Source organism: Lampetra planeri, chromosome 45 (genome assembly GCF_965212315.1).
Source record: "Lampetra planeri chromosome 45, kcLamPlan1.2.h2, whole genome shotgun sequence".
Taxonomy (NCBI): Eukaryota; Metazoa; Chordata; class Hyperoartia; order Petromyzontiformes; family Petromyzontidae; genus Lampetra; species Lampetra planeri.
The window spans coordinates 9,959,912-9,978,936 of NC_136151.1; the positions used below are offsets into that span (position 1 = coordinate 9,959,912).

General features: G+C 45.4%; 1 protein-coding gene across 1 annotated transcript; it reads right to left on the reverse strand.

Annotated features, from left to right (window-relative positions):
- Positions 1 to 860: 860 nt before the first annotated feature.
- Positions 861 to 18,364, reverse strand: LOC144733175 (uncharacterized). Its single transcript, XM_078614967.1, has 4 exons — positions 18,300 to 18,364; positions 17,920 to 17,986; positions 9,133 to 11,267; positions 861 to 8,331 (listed from the first exon to the last, which is right to left on the reverse strand). The coding sequence occupies exon 3, from the start codon at positions 11,237 to 11,239 to the stop codon at positions 9,824 to 9,826; it is 1,416 nt and encodes a 471-aa protein (XP_078471093.1). The 5' UTR covers positions 11,240 to 11,267; positions 17,920 to 17,986; positions 18,300 to 18,364; the 3' UTR covers positions 861 to 8,331; positions 9,133 to 9,823.
- Positions 18,365 to 19,025: the final 661 nt, after the last annotated feature.

Sequence of the window (19,025 nt, forward strand, 5' to 3'; positions counted from 1 at the left end):
CAGCGCTTCTTTATTCGGTCTTGAAAATGTATTTTAAAAATGCTAATGTATGTCATTATGCAAATAATGCATTTATACTAATTATGAAGGTGTAATTGCTTTAGGTTATGCGAGCGTATGTAGTTCTTATAATGTATGCAATTATGATCATTAGGCTTCGTTGTCTAGGGTTGTATTATCAATCGGGATAATACAATGATTCTCATAACAGATTTTTTACCCTTTTTTCTGGCAATAAAACTGACACCTTTATACGAGGAATCATGTTTACATTAACCACAATACCTGCAGTCAAAATGCAAACAAAAAACGCACTCTGATAATGTATGCACTGTCCTTGAAATTGATTGGTTCACACCAGATACAGCTTTTGTTAGAGCCCAGTCTCATATGGTGTTCGACCAGATGACCTCAAAAGGCGCACAACTCAAAGACAATGCATCATCAGAGTATTGAGGACACGGGGTAAGCATTTACATCATGAGACCTCCTTTGCCAGTAGCAAAATAATAGGTTTTTTGCCCTTTTTTCTGGCAACAAAACTGACTTTTTATAAGGTGTGGACCAATCAATTTCAAGGACAGTGCATACATTATCAGAGTGCGTTTTTTGTTTGCATTTTGACTGCAGGAATTGTGGTTAATGTAAACATGATTCCTTGTAAAAAGGTGTCAATTTTGTTGCCAGAAAAAAGGGTAAAAAAGCTATTATTATATTTTGCTACCGGCAAAGGAGGTCTCATAATGTACAATGATTCTCACTTTCACTTTTACTGATTATGTCTTAGTGTGTTTATGTCAGGTCTCAAAATTCAGATCTCTCCGCAGGATACAGTTCTTAGGAAGGCACCACTGAGACTCTTCTGTATTAAGCAACTTTAATATTAAAAAACTCTAATATGCGAACTGCAGGAGATGTCCTCATTGATCCATACATTTAACCTTCAATGATTACGTTTGTTAAACTGGGCAACACAACAATCGGCTAATTCCTCAGAGTAAAGCGAGCATACACAGCGATGGGAAAACGTCCTTAAAAATGAATGTGACAATATTCATACGAACAGCAATAAAGAAACATGTGCCTAAGGCAAAAGTAGACCTCAATGAATTCATTGGTAATGTCTTGGAACAATGGTGCGCGGCAGCTGTGCCTGCTTGTCTAACAAATGCTTATCAATTAAAGGCTTCTGTGATCAAAATAAATATTTTAACACAATAGTATCCCTGTGAGTCTAGATTCGTAAGATACATGTTTATAAATGTTTAGTTTCATCAATGAATTCATTGGTACAGTTATACAATTACAAAAATTATTACTGAAACACTTCTAAATGACCGTATCCACGTAACTCAATGGGCAGCAATGCTTGTCACGATCAGCTAATAGTTAACGCACCATCTTAGGATGGCCCTGACCGAAACACAAGAACTTTGGAGTAATCTTATGAGTCCCGATATGTGCATTATGTGTGTGTGGGTGTATTGTCTCCTTGCTGAACTCTTTGCGTTAAGCAGACGCCGAGGTGGGGCGTTCCTTGTACTGAAAATGCCTTGGTTGGCTGCTGGGCGATGAGTCGTGTGTGTGTTGGCGTGTCATACACACAATGCTCTCTCTATTGGCGGCAGCTGCAGGCCTCTCTGCTGCTTTATGAGCCGAGTCTGCACGACGCTCGTCCCTGACGGTGCCCGATTGCGATTGCAGCTCGTCCGCTAGTCGCTAGCGCCGACACTCTTTCTAGGTTGCACCGGTCACGCTCTCTCCCTTGCACCAGGCGCGGTTGGTCCTTGTAGACTTAACCTTTGCAGGAGTGTGCTCGGCTTCCGAGTCCCCACGCTCGTGGGTAGTCATTAGCCGCTACTGCTGCTGGTCCTACGCGATGCTTGCTTGGTCGATGCTTTCCTTTCTCCAGATTGATTGCTTCTCATTGCTCGTCACTCTTTCGCACTCTTTCTCTCTTGCTGCAGCTGCTGGTGGGAGCTGGCACTCAATGTAGAATACAACTTTTAGCGATACTTTGTCTTTCAGTGCCGAACTCACACTCGGTGACACATCGCTACTCTGCAAGCCTCGCCATCCACGGTCGATTGCGGGGCCCACTCCCGGAGCTTGCCGCAGCAAGACTCAATTACGTGTGCTGTATTCTTGCTTATCTCTGAAATTCTTCCATCTCGGCTCGCCTTCTCACAAAGGACCGGAATTTCTTTGATTTCGCTCTCAACCTGTGGGAGCAACTGTTTGTCCGGTGTACGTGTGTGTCTGTTGTAATTTATTGAAGTAATCTGTTAAGTCATATCAAGGCCTAGTTCCTGTCTCCTTCCTCAAGCCATCTGTGGAAACATACCTTTCAATTGCCCCTAAGTGTTTTCTAGTTTTTCAACTTTCTACAAAAAATAATCTGGGAAGGGGGGGGGGTTCTATTTGTCCGGTTGCGTCCCCCCCTCTTCCCTCATGGTTGGAGGTGTTACATTTTCTTGTCTCTCACAAAGAGGGGCGCCGTCTCTTGAAGTGTGACCTCCTGTTACCATGTTTTCCATTCACTCTTATGGGTTGTAAATATAGGCCTTTAACCAAAAATTAATATTAAGAATAATTCTGCCAATATATTTTTTTTTATATAATAATCGATTGGGGTGAGCATAGGGCATGAAAGGGTGAGGCACACCCCACCTCTCTCACCCAGCTGCCTTGCCACATTAAAGGAACTGGAGGGAGGTCATAAAGAGCCATTAAATAATAAACTCCAGGGCAAAGGGAGGTTAATGACGATCTGGTATATCTCCAGATTGTCAAAGGACCATATGACACGACCTCCGTGGACGTTTTGGACAGTTCACAAAATATCTCCAGACTCACTGGTACGGACGCAGAGCACAGGGCAAACGGACATTACAACTGGCGTTTTCTTTAACGGTAAAAGTTCGAAACTTAGCGACAAGAATACATCGACATTATAAACTGCCAATACACTCTCAGTCTACATTAGTGGCTTTTATTATTACTTATATTACTCCTAGTGACACGGACGGAGAACAAAGCTTAATAAAACCCTCAGAATACCTGTGTTAACAACTATGATACATCACGAATCTTGGTAAATATAAACCAATAATCATGAAGTATTATACCTAGGGTAAGTCCAAATAGATACAAGGCAAAATAGGTCAAACACACACGATCGAGATAATATGTATTCCATAGGACGAGAGACTCCTAACCGCCTTTGTCTCCCAACAATTTGACACAACACATGGTAGCAATAAATACGTATGAAGGGAGGGTGCCTCCCCTTGAGATAGCAAACACCACGAAGGCAGAGAGGGTGGAACCGGGGGCAACCGGGGGCAACCAGGCGGCTGCGGCCACGGGAGGAGAACGAAACAGAGGGCATCGGTTTTTTTCTCTCACAAGCGACGCGCAGAGAGGGGAGAATTTCACATATAAGCAAGGACACAGATCATGCAACAGGGTCTTGCTGCGGCAAGCTCCGGGAGTGGGCCCCACAATCGACCAAGGATGGCGAGGCTTGCAGAGTAGCGATGTGGCACTGAGTACGAGTTTGGCGCTGACAGACAAAGCATCGCTAAAAGTTGTATTCTACATTGAGTGCCAGCTCCCACCAGCAGCTGCAGCAAGAGAGAGAAAGAGTGACGAGCAACGACAAGCAATCAACCTGGAGAAAAGGTGGAAAAGCGTCAAGCATCGACCAAGCGAGCATCGCACAGGACCAGCAGCAGCAGCTCACGACTACCCACGAGCGTGCGGACTCGGAAGTCGAGCACACTCCTCCAAAGGTCAAGTCTACATAAATTAGCATCATTTTAGAAAATTACATTTTTTTTCATTTTTTCTATTTTCATTAATTTTTCAAGACCAAATATATACAAGAGTTGAGAGAAAGAGAAACACGTAGGCTTTCCCGACCAATGTTATTCATAATCAACGTTTTTGGGTTTAGATCGCGTTATTTATAAATGTGTCGAAACATTATTTTCCACCCCTTATCTTAATATTTATCCCTTTTTGCGGTGTTGATTCTGTGACTCAAGGTATGTTTTGAAGTGTTTACAGTACTTCTGTCGTGGTTTGGAATTTCTTCATGGTGCTTGATATCTCAAGGGGAGGCGCCCTCCCTGCATGTGTAATTTATTGCTACCACGTGCTTCTGGAAGACAAAGGTGGTTGGGCGGCTCTGATTCTATGGAATGCATATTATCTTGGTCGTGTGTGATTGACCTGTTTTGCATTGTATTTCTTCTGGATGACCCTCGGTCTAATACTTCATAATTATTATTTGGTTTATGTTTAACCAAGATATGTGATCTACCTAGTTGTTACCACAGGTATTCCAAGGGTTTATCAAATTTTGTTCTCTGTGTCGCCAGAAATCCGTGCTTCTTATTCTAGATTTATATTTTGATATCCCGAGGTTGGAGACATAGCTAAGTTTTGACTTAAGCTTTCGTGATTTGCGGAACTCATGTACTTTTGTTCTTTCGGTAAAGTCACGTAGATAGAAACAATATGTGAATAAGGATAAAATAAAATAAGTAATAATAAAAGCCACTAATCTAGACTGCAGTCTATAATGTCGATTTGTTCTTGTTAAAAAACGCCACTTGTAATGTCCGATTGTCCCTGCCCTGCGTCCGTGTTGTATGGCGGTCTTTGAAGCCCAGTAGAGATTTCCCCAGAATCTCATTAGCAGCCCCCTCACCTTGCAACGGGGTTTATTTTTTTACATTTTACAGCTTATCTCGAGCTGCCTTCTTGTGTGGCTTGTGAGAGGCGAGGTGGGAGGTGAGGGTGTGCCTCAGCCTTTTTCGTGCCCCATGCTACACCCCAATTGACTATTATAAAAAAAATGGCCGAATTATTAAAATCAATTTAGGGAAAGTACGCGTCACGCGCAGAGGTCGGTGTGCGCGCACGCAGCGTACAGCGGGAGCAAATAAGGACACGGGGCGCCGATTGGCTGGGCGTCGTTGTTGTTGTTGTCGAGATGTGGGGCCGCGCTGTCTGAGGATGGTAGCAGGTGGCAGGGAGTAATTAAGGACGCAGGGCGCCGATTGGCCGAGAGGGTGTTGTTGTCGCGGAGTGGCGCCGCATTGTCGGGAAAAACATGCCAGGTGCCAGCGTGGGCTGGAGGCGAGTGGCGTCGCGGGGGATGCCCCAGATTCATTGGGGATTAATTGGCTCGAGGATAAAAAGAGGGGGTTTTGGAGGAGACAGGAGTTCGAGCCTGGGAGGAGACAGAGGATGGAAGAGTTGGAGCAGCAGAGCTAATAGCAGTGTAGGGTAGCAGTGGAGAAGTGTAGGGTAGCAGTGGAGCAGTGTAGGGTAGCAGTGGAGCAGTGTAGAGTAGCAGTGGAGAAGTGTAGGGTAGCAGTGGAGCAGTGTAGGGTAGCAGTGGAGAAGTGTAGGGTAGCAGTGGAGAAGTGTAGGGTAGCAGTGTAGGGTAGCGGTGGAGAAGTGTAGAGTAGCAGTGTAGAGTAGCAGTGGAGAAGTGTAGAGTAGCAGTGTAGGGTAGCAGTGGAGAAGTGTAGGGTAGCAGTGGAGAGGTGTAGGGTAGCAGTGGAGAAGTGTAGGGTAGCAGTGGAGAAGTGTAGGGTAGCAGTGAAGTGTAGGGTAGCAGTGGAACAGTGTAGAATAGCATAGCAGTGGAGCAGTGTAGGGTAGCAGTGGAGCAGTGTAGGGTAGCAGTGGAGCAGTGTAGAGTAGCAGTGGAGAAGTTTAGGGTAGCAGTGGAGAAGTGTAGAGTAGCAGTGGAGAAGTGTAGGGTAGCAGTGGAGCAGTGTAGGGTAGCAGTGGAGAAGTGTAGGGTAGCAGTGGAGAAGTGTAGGGTAGCAGTGTAGGGTAGCGGTGGAGAAGTGTAGAGTAGCAGTGTAGAGTAGCAGTGGAGAAGTGTAGAGTAGCAGTGTAGGGTAGCAGTGGAGAAGTGTAGGGTAGCAGTGGAGAGGTGTAGGGTAGCAGTGGAGAAGTGTAGGGTAGCAGTGGAGAAGTGTAGGGTAGCAGTGAAGTGTAGGGTAGCAGTGGAACAGTGTAGAATAGCATAGCAGTGGAGCAGTGTAGGGTAGCAGTGGAGCAGTGTAGGGTAGCAGTGGAGAAGTGTAGAGTAGCAGTGGTGAAGTGTAGGGTAGCAGTGGAGAAGTGTAGGGTAGCAGTGAGACGAGGAAGCCAGTAGGAAGCGGCTGGAGTGTGGGAAGAGAAGCTGATGTAGTTACGACAGAGTGGGACGGTGGAGCTGATAAAGGAGCAGCCGAACTGTGGCGGAGAGAGTGGAGAGGAGAGGAGAGTCGACGGAGAAGTGATGGGGAGCGAGTGAGGCCCGCGGAACGCGGCGAGCGAGCGGAGAGCGCAGAGGAGAACCGTGGATCGGTGTTAGCTGGAGGAACGTTGATCGAAATATGCAAAATTAAGTGAAGAGGAAAGACAAGAAGCTGTCGTGTCGAGCACTACATATACACAACACTAGGGACACAAAGGCGGCCGGGCGTGGTGCCGTCCCACCCTTAATAGGTGCTCACTAACAGCACTTGCCCCCAGTCTGTTAAGGCTATACGGGGGATCTTTATATTTGTGTTAGCTGCTCACTAACAGCACTTGCCCCAACATTATTTCCAGGCCATATGGGGGATCTTTGTCTTTGTGTGTTCGGAGCAAGTTTGAGTGGCGTGTAGTCGTGGGAGTTGAACGGGCGCCTGCTGCTACTGACAGTCGTTGACTGCGGTGGGACAGACGCTGATAGACACACAGACAAGACAGGCGGACAGACACAGATGAGAGGAACACAGAGACAGATACAGAGACGACAGACAGGCAAAGAGAGACACACGGAGGCGAACAGAGACACAGATGTTGAATCGAACACACTTAACTCGCTCTATTTAAAGAGATTCCTCGATCTTTGCCCATCCCCAGAAGTCCTAATTTCTATTCATTTCTTTGTGGTGTGTACTGGTAAGCAATGTGGGATATCGATGTACACAGATATGAAACAGATCAGTAGCCAAGACATCTTTCATACTCATTGGTTCTTTCGGTAAAGTCACGTAGGTACAAATAAATAAATCACGTTTCGATCGCAACACAAGCGTTCTTCCTCAGGCGAAAAAATCCAGACATTGTCGCGGCAGAAGAAACAGTCACGTGAGCTATGGCACGTGACATAGATAAGGTGCCCCCCCCCCCCCACCGTTTGCCAGGGGGTGGCGGTGGCATCCACATTGTAAATGGGCGCCAGGGTGCTGGACGTGCCCGTGCCAGCCCGTGCCACCATCGCCCTGCGCGTCCTCACTCTCCACAGAAGTGCCACCCTCCCCGCCCCCCCTCCCCCCCCCCCCGTGGGTCGCCCCGCTCAGCCGAGCATTGTTTTAATGCGGTGGGCTCACGTGAAATTGATTTCTGTAAGACGAAGGTACTGTGAAAACCCACTCGCTATACTCTTACAACACGTTCCTTCGGAGTGGGCAGGTAGAAACTTGGTTGGACGGCGCATTCGTGCGATCCGTGTCACACGGCGCAAGCTGCGTGGGGCGGCGCGTCACATGGTGCTGAGCCCTCCCGAAGCGCTCTATGAAATACAAATCGAGGGCGTGGCTATGCACGACAGACAAATAATCCCTGGTGGGCAGTGTGGAACTGTTGTTCCTACCTGTATAAGTGCACAATTTCATATATCTGCTGCACTTGCCGTCGTTTTCATGCAGGGGGCGCTGCACAAACGACGGAGGCACAGGGACAGACGTTCGATTACGTTGGAATCGATCACAGACGGCGGTCTTCTCGCACGGCCAGCTGTGTTGCCTTATCTCGATCCCGCAATCCCAAACGGGTGAAAGTCTGCATGGAACCGAACCCCCAGCAAGGCCATCTACTTAATGACGAGAGAAAATTCACACTAAATGTTTTTTTTTATGAAGTCTTTCAGATGTAAAATGATATAAGCTTTTAATTAAGAAATAAAATTATCTAATTCGAAACATAATACTATTCAAACTTCAAAACGGAGCATCGGGTGCTTGCGTGAATGCGTCGTTTGTGTGCAATTATTTTCGTGACTTTCCTGGCCCAAGGCGGTAAATGGTTGTTCGGAGGCGCCAAAGGCGGTCCGGCTTGCTTCAACCCATGGTTGTGAACATCCAGACGTTAATCGGCAAGGAGCATTTCTAGTCCTCGTTCGACAAAATCTACGTCAACAAATGATCATTCGTGTTGTAGAGAATGTACCTCCTACACGTAACTTTTGAGTGGTATGCCTTGTAACTGATGAATGATCCGAGTGTGCTCCCCATTTCAAAGACAATGAGTTGCTCCAGAGGCAGACGCTTCCTGGAAACACAAAAATACAACAGGTCTCACCCGAGTTATCTGTACAGGTTACTTCCAAAACACACACTTTGTCCTAACATCACTTATTAAATATTTGACCCTTATAGACAAAAAAGTATTAATTCTAAATTGACAGGCATATGAACAAAATTGAATTACTGCACTGAAATATACTGCATCAGAATTTTCGATTTAAAGCTTTCATGACTGCAGGGATTCATCTTCTTGGTTCTTTCGGTAAAGTCACGTAGAAGGGAAGTAATAAAATAATAAAAATAAAACATAATAAAATGAAATAATTCTCACGACGTTTCGGCCACAACGCAAGCACCCGTCCTCAGGTGAAGAATGAGACACTACCAAGCTAGGAGCTTACATATAAGCTGGGTTGGGGGTGGAAGAAGAGCGCCTTAACAAAAAGAATGTGCATATCAAGAGGAATTTAGCATATTCATGGGAAATGCGCAGGGGGCGGGGGGGCTTCAAAGTCATACCATGCCCACGCACTATGGTGAGAATTATTTCATTTTATTATGTTTTATTTTTATTATTTTATTACTTCCCTTCTACGTGACTTTACCGAAAGAACCAAGAAGATATACTGCATCAGGTTACATCGTATTAACAAGCTATACTTTTTGGTTCTTTCGGTGAAGTCACGTAGATAGAAATCAAATAAATCCAGTTTCGAACACGACACAAGCGTCCATCATCAGACAATCGTGTTGTCTACAAGGTTCCAATCAGATGTGGACGCTTCATCTGTTAATGTCAAGAGTGAGTAAAAGCGATCGGTATTACCTTGTTGTCGCGGCATCTCTTTAGAAAGGTGAGAGACTCGATCATGTGAGCCTTCTTGTCTCAGTCTGTTAAAAGCTCTAACAGATGTGTGGAAACGCTCCCCGTAGAGGCAGTTCAATCTTGATTTGAAGCTTTCGTTACTGCAGGAATCCACTCCTAATTTACGAAGCTATTTAAAAAACCATACGCACCGTCTGCTTAACAGTGTATGTACAACATATTATTGCGTCATTCAAAACGAGTAGGCCATTGCATGCTGGCGTCTGGGTCAAAATGTAGCAAATTCTAAACAATACCTACAAACTCCACAACTGACATGACACATCAACCATCGCCCCCTACTGACAGGCTCTTGTCCACATGCAGGCCGATGCAGGGCCACCACCTTGTGCCACACAGGGGCAGCTGCTACTTGGGGATTCTCTTCGAGTGTTCGAGATGAGATACAAAACTCCGAATTGCCGAGGCGATTAAGCAAGCACCATATAAATGCAATTATGATAACATAGTGAATGCTTGGGAGCTTTTTGGCTCTCGCTTCTGGTTAGAGATCTAACCAACCCACAGGTCCACAAAGACTGGCTGCTCTTACTCTGCAGGTTGAACCTATGAATTGAGTGTTCAACTTCACATTCTTGTCATTAAAGGCCTGTGACAAAGGTGCATCTATTGGAGCGACATCGTCTCAAGCTTACGCATCTACCGGGTCTCCATTTGACTTTGTCTTGTCTCGGAGGAAGTCCACCCACACCTCCACTTCCACAAACTGCTGGGAGTTGCCTTGCTCTGCCTCACAGTCAGAATTCTCCTCCTGCTTCACGTTGCCTTCATTGATGTGAAGGTCCCATTTTGGAGTTGAATCCTCATCTTCACATTTTACCATCACTTCTTCGCGCTTCACCATCACTTCTTCACATTTCACCGTCACCTCTTCATATTCCACCTCGATACCTTTACAAGTGTCCAAGCTGGGATATTCTTCCGGTTCTTGTTTGATGAGGGATGGGCTCATTGCGGCACTTTGAGTTTCACAAGCTGTTTTCAGACTCCACTCCTTATGGATCTTCTGATGCTTGTGTGTTTTCTGGTGGACATGAAAATTTGATGAAAGTGTAAACGCCTTCCCGCACGGAGTGCATTTGAAGGGTTTCTCTCCCGTGTGTGTTCTATGGTGTGCTACAAGAGGAGATGAATGTGCAAACGCCTTCCCACACACACTGCACTTGAAGGGTTTCTCTCCCGTGTGTGTTCTCTGGTGTGCTGCAAAAGGAGATGCATGTGCAAACGCCTTCCCACACACACTGCACATGAAGGGTTTCTCTCCCGTGTGCGTTCTCTGATGTGCTATAAGAGAAGATGAATGTGCAAACGCCTTCCCACATACACTGCACATAAAGGGTTTCTCTCCCGTGTGTGTTCTCTGGTGGGCTACAAGATGAGATGAATGTGCAAACGCCTTCACACACACACTGCACTTGAAGGGTTTCTCTCCCGTGTGTGTTCTCTGGTGTATTACAAGAGTAGATGAATGTGCAAATGGCTTCCCACACACACTGCACTCGAAGGGTTTCTCTCCTGTGTGAGTTCTCTGGTGTATTAAAAGATTGTATGAATCTGAAAACGCCTTATCGCACAGAGTGCATTTGAAGGGTTTCTCTCCCGTGTGTGTTCTCTGGTGTTTTTTAAGAACAGTTGACTTTGAAAATGCCTTCCCACACACACTGCACTCGAAGGGTTTCTCTCCCATGTGTGTTCTCTGGTGGGCCTGAAGGACTGATGGCCATGCAAATGCCTTGTCACACACAGTGCACTTGAAAGGTTTCTCTCCTGTGTGTGTTCTCTGGTGGGCCTGAAGAGCGGATGGCAATGCAAATGCCTTGTCACACACAGTGCACTTGAAAGGTTTCTCTCCTGTGTGTTTTCTCTGGTGGGCCTGAAGAGCTGATGGCCATGCAAATGCCTTGTCACACACAGTGCACTTGAAAGGTTTCTCTCCTGTGTGAGTTTTCTGGTGCTGTGTCAAGTTCCCAGGATGATCCGTGCTGTTTGCACGCTGGTCCCAATGTTGCCCTTTTGCACCGAGCTGCGCCAAGTGCATTTGCTCCATCAGATCAATTCTGCAGAGGAAGCAACAGCTGCAGACAGAAACAAATGATATCCACACCATCGACACGTCAGTATCGAGGCACAGAGGAATGCATATATAGTCACACGTAACTTACATGTCTATACTTGTTAACATATTTATGATGTAATGAAAAAGTTTCCTAAATTCATCACACGGGCTATGATTGCACACAATGAGAGGGCAAATGGTCATCAACATGCCTGGAAGCCCTAGTATCTTCAAAATGAATGTTAACCCAAAACTCCGAGCACACAATTTCAGCTGTCCGGCTTCAAAAGGAATATTTATGAAAGCTAAATTCAGCTGAAATAGCAAAGGGCATTGAACATAATACTATTTGTGTTATGCAGAAATGCATAAATTAATGTTCAATCGCAACTTCGAGGTGTGAAGCCAGGCTCAGATGTCCTTGACTGCTGGGATGAACAGTTCCGACTTCAGCTGCGTGTGTGCTGTGGTAAACTTCCTGACTCCATTCTTACAAAGAGTTCCAGAGGAAAACAAAAATAAACTACTGGTTAGATTTCTAGATTTGACGCTTTCGTGACTGCAAGGAATCATCTTCTTAGGTTTTTTCGGTAAAGTCTTTACCGAAAAAACCTAAGAAGATGGTTAGATTTCACCTCCGTGCTCAATAGAGTTGATAGACTTTACTGCAAATACAAACTTTACACTGTCACAAACTCAAGAGGTGGAGCCAGGATTTTCAGGTAGGGGGGGGCAACCCCTCCAGCAAAGAAAAATGAAAGGAGTTGTTAATAAGTAGGGAGTTGTTAGTAAGGTGTTGTTAGCAAGGACTTGTCCCTTGCTTTTATTCCACGCGTGTGATTGGCATCGCGCTCGCTGACGGTGTTTGCCTTCAGGGAAGTCGTGTACTGTATACGCAACTGCGCACAATTCTGTGAGTCGCTTGTAACGGCCGTTACTTATTGTCAATTATGGACTCGGACTGTTGTCCTATCATCTCAGAGTCCCTGGCACGTAATAATATGCCACACGGTGGCAGTGGGGGTCGCGACTATTTTCAGCTCGCCACGCCATTCCCTTCCCGAGTTGCCAAAATCGACATTACATAAAAGTGGGTTAAGGTTAAATTTCCTTCAATGAAAAACATCCGATTTAGTTAAATTCATTTGTTTCGGCTTTTTTTCTTTCGATTTAAAGCTTTCGTGACTGCAGGGATTCATCTTCTTGGTTCTTTCGGTAAAGTCACGTAGAAGGGAAGTAATAAAATAATAAAAATAAAACATAATAAAACAATTCTCACGACGTTTCGGCCACAACGCAAGCAGCCGTCCTCAGGCGAAGAATGAAGCACCTCCAAGCTTGGAGCGTATATTTAAGCTGGGTTAGAGGGGGGGAGGTGGGAAGAAGAGCGCCTAAACAAAATAATTTGCATATCAAGAGGAATTCAGCATATGGAAAATGTGTAGGAGGTGGGCGGGGGGGGGGGTTCCAAATCAATACTATGCCCGTGCATTATGCAGGATTAGCAGCATCAAAGGGGGGGGGGAGGGGGGGTAGCATTAACAAAGGAAAGGAATGTTAATAGTATGTAGCTGCAGTTACTAAACAACCTAGTAAAAAAAAAAACTAAAGTAAAAACTGCATAACAAACTAAAGTATAAACTACATAGCATCATCAGTATACTTACTATACTCTACAATCAGCTGAGTTACTAACAGTAAGTAATACATAAAAAATTCTACGTTGTAAAAAATTATATAATATGCTTCCATCTAAACTTTATTCTCTTACATCACACGCGTCTATACCGTACTATATACTGCCATAGGCAAATCCAACATTAAATTACATACTGTATTGCTATAAACCACCCTATACCTTATACATTTTAATATAACACTATGTATTTTTCTACCCACCCTAATGTGTATCGAAATGGTTTATTACGTCCTTCCAGTGATTGCTAAGCCAGAATCCATCTTCTCGGTTAAAATTGTCTCTGTGTTTGTATATGTGGATCGCCTCATGAACGAATCTCTCATGATAGCCAGATGGCTTGCTGTTGTTGTATTCTATTTTGTCTATGATGACAGTGGCATTAGACAAAATAGAATACAACAACAAAATTCAAGAACTACTCAACGATGGCAGCTATACAAAAATAAAAAGAGACCCCACCAACAGCCTCGTCTCCAAAACCAACAACATCATTTCTGCTTCAACCGCATTAATTGACAAGACCAAACAGTTCTCGTTGAAACCTTCTGCAGCCAGGCCACCAAGATTGTATGGCTTGCCAAAGATACATAAAGAAGATACACCTCTTCGTCCCATTGTCTCTACTATCAACTCCCCCACTTACAAACTGGCTCGTTTTTTGTCCGAAATCCTACGGCCTTTCACTGGAAAAACCACCTGCAGTACTAAACTCTACTGACCTGGTATCGACAATCAAGGGGATTGCCCTGTCCCCAGACGACCTGCTTGTCAGTTTTGATGTGGTTTCCTTGTTCACCAAGGTGCCTGTGCCTGACACCATCGCAATCATTGAAGACTTGGTTCATCAAGGACTGAATGCTGGGGTACCCCCCCTGGTGAGACACTGCTTAACCAATACATACTTCACCTGGAATGGAACCTTCTACAAGCAAATTGAGGGCACCCCAATGGGCTCCCCCCTATCTCCGGTTGTAGCCAACATCTTCATGGAGAAATTTGAGACGGACGCCATCCAGACTGCCACTCTACGCCCGACCTTATGGAAGAGGTACGTAGACGACACTTTTGTCATCTGGCCACATGGCCGGCCTGCTCTAGACCAATTTCTCGACCACATCAATTCCATACACCCAGCCATCAGATTCACCATGGAAGTCGAAAATGATGGCAAGCTACCCTTTTTGGATGTCCTAATCAAAAGGAGACCTGATGGTTCAATGAGCCACTCTGTCTACAGGAAAGCCACCCACACGGATGCTTATCTAAAACCGGATTCCCACCACCATCCATCCCAGAAGAATTCCCTCATCAAGACTCTATATCATAGAGCCCAATGCATCTCCGACCATGAACACATTTCCAGTGAACTCAAACACGTACGCCAAGCTCTTAAGGCTAATGGTTACTCGGACTACACAATCCGCAAAGCCATCACTCCAACCATCAAGAAGGATCCTGTTGAGGAGCCTTTCAAGACCATCACCTTACCCTACATTGCTGGGGTCACAAAAAAGATCTCCAAAATCCTGATTAAACACAAGATCCAGGTCCGATTCAACACAGTACATAAAATCCGTGATCTGGTACCGTCTGTAAAAGATGTGGTTCCAGACATACAGTACCCTGGTGTCTACAAACTAAGTTGCCTCTGTGGTAGCAGTTACATTGGGGAAACCAAACGACATGTCTCAGACCGCATCCGTGAACATAAAGCTGACCTGAAACACGGTAGGACAAACACCTCAGCCGTGGCAGATCACTGTTACAACTCAGTGGGCTCACATGACATTGACTTCTCCAAGACAGAGGTTCTCTGCAAGCCATCTGGCTATCATGAGAGATTCGTTCATGAGGCGATCCACATATACAAACACAGAGACAATTTTAACCGAGAAGATGGATTCTGGCTTAGCAATCACTGGAAGGACGTAATAAACCATTTCGATACACATTAGGGTGGGTAGAAAAATACATAGTGTTATATTAAAATGTATAAGGTATAGGGTGGTTTATAGCAATACAGTATGTAATTTAATGTTGGATTTGCCTATGGCAGTATATAGTACGGTATAGACGCGTGTGATGTAAGAGAATAAAGTTTAGATGGAAGCATATTATATAATTTTTTACAACGTAGAATTTTTTATGTATTACTTACTGTTAGTAACTCAGCTGATTGTAGAGTATAGTAAGTATACTGATGATGCTATGTAGTTTATACTTTAGTTTGTTATGCAGTTTTTACTTTAGTTTTTTTTTTTACTAGGTTGTTTAGTAACTGCAGCTACATACTATTAACATTCCTTTCCTTTGTTAATGCTACCCCCCTCCCCCCCCCCTTTGATGCTGCTAATCCTGCATAATGCACGGGCATAGTATTGATTTGGAACCCCCCCCCCCGCCCACCTCCTACACATTTTCCATATGCTGAATTCCTCTTGATATGCAAATTATTTTGTTTAGGCGCTCTTCTTCCCACCTCCCCCCCTCTAACCCAGCTTAAATATACGCTCCAAGCTTGGAGGTGCTTCATTCTTCGCCTGAGGAAGGCTGCTTGCGTTGTGGCCGAAACGTCGTGAGAATTGTTTTATTATGTTTTATTTTTATTATTTTATTACTTCCCTTCTACGTGACTTTACCGAAAGAACCAATAAGATTTTTTTTCTTTCTTGCATCAAATTTATCAGGGTTTTTCAGTGAAATAAGGGAATATGAAATGCATCCAAGACAAGAATACGAGTCCCGGGCGAAATGAGGGATTTCGATAGGATCGTTGGGGGGACACGTGCCACCCCACCCCCACTGTCACGCACTGGCATGGTTCACAGGTGGTGGTGTGTCCAGACCCACGCCTGGCCACCTTCACCTGCTCACTATTAATGCTTCCTCACTCCATCACGGAATTCATTGAGGATCAATCAACACAGCCCTGGCAATGTTGATTTGGAGTTTGCGTGTCTCTCTCTCCCCCCGTGGTCGCGTGAATTGCCCTCCGGATCCCCGGTTTCCCCTCCACAAGTACAGTGAGAGAAAAAATTAACCCGTAAAAACAAAGCTTTTCACTATAAATCCTTTATATGCGTGGCATCGGGGCGGCTAGAGTCCTCTCGTCCTCTGGCTTGAGATGGCTGCCACCTATGGGTCAGATGATTGTGCCAGCATTAACCATTTGGTAAATAAATATTTTAAAAAAATTCCCTAAACAGTGTAAAATTTTGGAAAAAAAATTTCACGAAAATTCATTGTCACGCACAACGAGTCTGTGCAAAATGTCAGCTCGATTGGATCACGGGAAGTGGGTTAAAAAACGACCGAAAGATTTGCACGATCCTAAGCAAGCAAGCAAGCGAACTTAATATAAAGGATTTAAAAAGTATTTGATCCCCTGCTGATTTTGTACGTTTGCCCACTGACAAAGAAATTATCAGTCTATAATTTTAATGGTAGGTTTATTTGAACAGTGAGAGACAGAGTAACAACAAAAATCCAGAAAAACGCATGTCAAAAATGTTGTAAATTGATTTGCATTTTAATTAGGGAAATACGTATTTGACCCCTCTGCAAAACATGACTTAGTACTTGGTGGCAAAACCCTTGTTGGCAATCACAGCGGTCAGACGTTTCTTGTAGTTGGCCACCAGGTTTGCACACATCTCAGGAGGGATTTTGTCCCACTCCTCTTTGCAGATCTTCTCCAAGTCATTAAGGTGTCGAGGCTGACGTTTGGCAACTCGAACCTTCAGCTCCCTCCACGGATTTTCTATGGGATTAAGGTCTGGAGACTGGCTAGGCCACTCCAGGACCTTAATGTGCTTCTTCTTGAGCCACTCCTTTGTTGCCTTGGCCGTGTGTTTTGGGTCATTGTCATGCTGGAATACCCATCCACGGAAGGAGGTTCTCACCCAAGATTTGACGGCACATGGCCCCGTCCATCGTCCCTTTGATGCGGTGAAGTTGTCCTGTCCCCTTAGCAGAAAAACACCCCCAAAGCATAATGTTTCCACCTCCATGTTTGACGGTGGGAATGGTGTTCTTGGGGTCATAGGCAGCATACCTCCTCCTTCAAACACGGCGAGTTGAGTTGATGCCAAAGAGCTCAATTTTGGTCTCATCTGACCACAACCCGTTCACCCAGTTGTCCTCTGAATCATTGAGATGTTCATTGGCAAACTTCAGACGGGCATGTATATGTGCTTTCTTGAGCAGGGGGACCTTGCGGGTGCTGCAGGATTTCAGTCCTTCACGGCGTAGTGTGTTACCAACTGTTTTCTTGGTGACCATGGTCCCAGCTGCCTTGAAATCATTGACAAGATCCTCCCGTGGTAGTTCTGGGCTGATTCCTCACCGTTCTCATGATCGTTGCAACTCCACGAGGTGAGATCTTGCATGGAGCCCCAGGCCGAGGGAGATTGACAGTTCTTTTGTGTTTCTTCCATTTGCAAATAATCGCACCAACTGTTGTCACCTTATTGCCAAGCTGCTAGGCGATGGTCTTTTAGCCCATTCCAGCCTTGTGTAGGTTTACAATCTTGTCCCTGACATCCTTGGAGAGCTCTTTGGTCTTGGCCATGGTGGAGAGTTTGGAATCTGATTGATTGCTTCTGTGAACAGGTGTCTTTTATACAGGTAACAAGCTGAGATTAGGAGCACTCCCTTTAGGAGTGTGCTCCTAATATCAGTTCGTTACCTGTATAAAAGACACCTGGGAGCCAGAAATATTTCTGATTGAGAGAAGGACAAATAATTATTTCCCTCATTAAAATGCAAATCATTTGATAACATTTTTGACATGCGTTTTTCTGGATTTTGTTGTTGTTATTCTGTCTCTCACTGTTCAAATAAACCTACCATTAAAATTATAGACTGATCATTTCGTTGTCGGTGGACAAACGTACAAAATCAGCAGGGGATCAAATACTTTTTCCCTTCACTGTAGAGAGTGAACACCGCCACGCTGTTGACAAAGCCTCACCTTGTTGTTGTTGTTGGCAGGTCGCGTCTGAAGACAAGAGCGGTATAGCAGCTCAAGCGGGATTGGCCTGGTATAAAATAACTGTGAATATTTAAAATAAAACAAAGTTACAAAGTGGCAAGCCGTGTGAAGACAAATTAAACTTAAGCGAGAGAATTGAAACAAACGCGATCAGGCGAGGGCAGGAGGCAAGGCCCTGTGTGGCTAGGCCCCGCGTTGTAAGATCCAACCTGGACATCGCTTCCATGCTCGCTGCTACTCAATTGACACCCCTACGAGAGAGCGAGGCTCTACCTTGGTAAACAACGACAACAACAACCACCACAACCGCCACCAACACCACCAACAGCACCACAACAACCACGATGAGAATTTCTCACCTCGGATTTCAGTGCACGGGCGGAGCGGCAGCTTCCTGTTACGTCGTGACGTCACGCGGCAGCAGGTGACATGACGTCACTTGCGGGGTACGATAACGCTCCCCTCCCACAATGAGCGGCTCCGTACGTGAATATATTATGTTAATGATGGCGGCCCACATGTCAGTGTTTTTGTTTTATTTGGTATAGAGCCCTGTGAGCCATTCGGCTCTTGAATCGGGTGCAACCGCAACAAACAAGACAACATCTTGAAGTGACAATGCGCAAACAGAAAAATCCAGGATAAAACTGTAAAGTCTCCCAGAAAAACAGCACCGTACACACAACGCTGTGCAAAAATCCCGTGGGTGCAGAACCTGTCAGAATAAACTCGCGACGGCTTTCACAAATGTATTATGTTAATGAGCCACCAGTCACCGGGCGGAGGTGACGTCACGCTCAAGAGAGCGGTGGTCGGGTGAATATATTGGTGACATGACGTCACTAGCGAGGTACACATCCCCTGGCGTTTGACGCAGATGAGGTCATGCTGAGCGGTGACGTCAGAGAGCGGGGTCAGAGTTCAAGTTTGTTGACAGAAGGGGAGCGGCAGTGTCGTGATGAGCGCTGCGCTCCGCACCGACCAGCCGAGTTCCATTCCCGCTCGTGGCCAACACCGCCAGTGACGACTTTCTGAACCGGTCCTGAGCCTCCCCTACGTCAACTCAGCCTCAAACGAGTACCCGG

Coding starts and splice junctions, on each gene's coding strand:
- LOC144733175 (XM_078614967.1), bottom strand. CDS start 11,239: ATGGAGCAAATGCACTTGGCGCAGCTCGGTGCAAAAGGGCAACATTGG.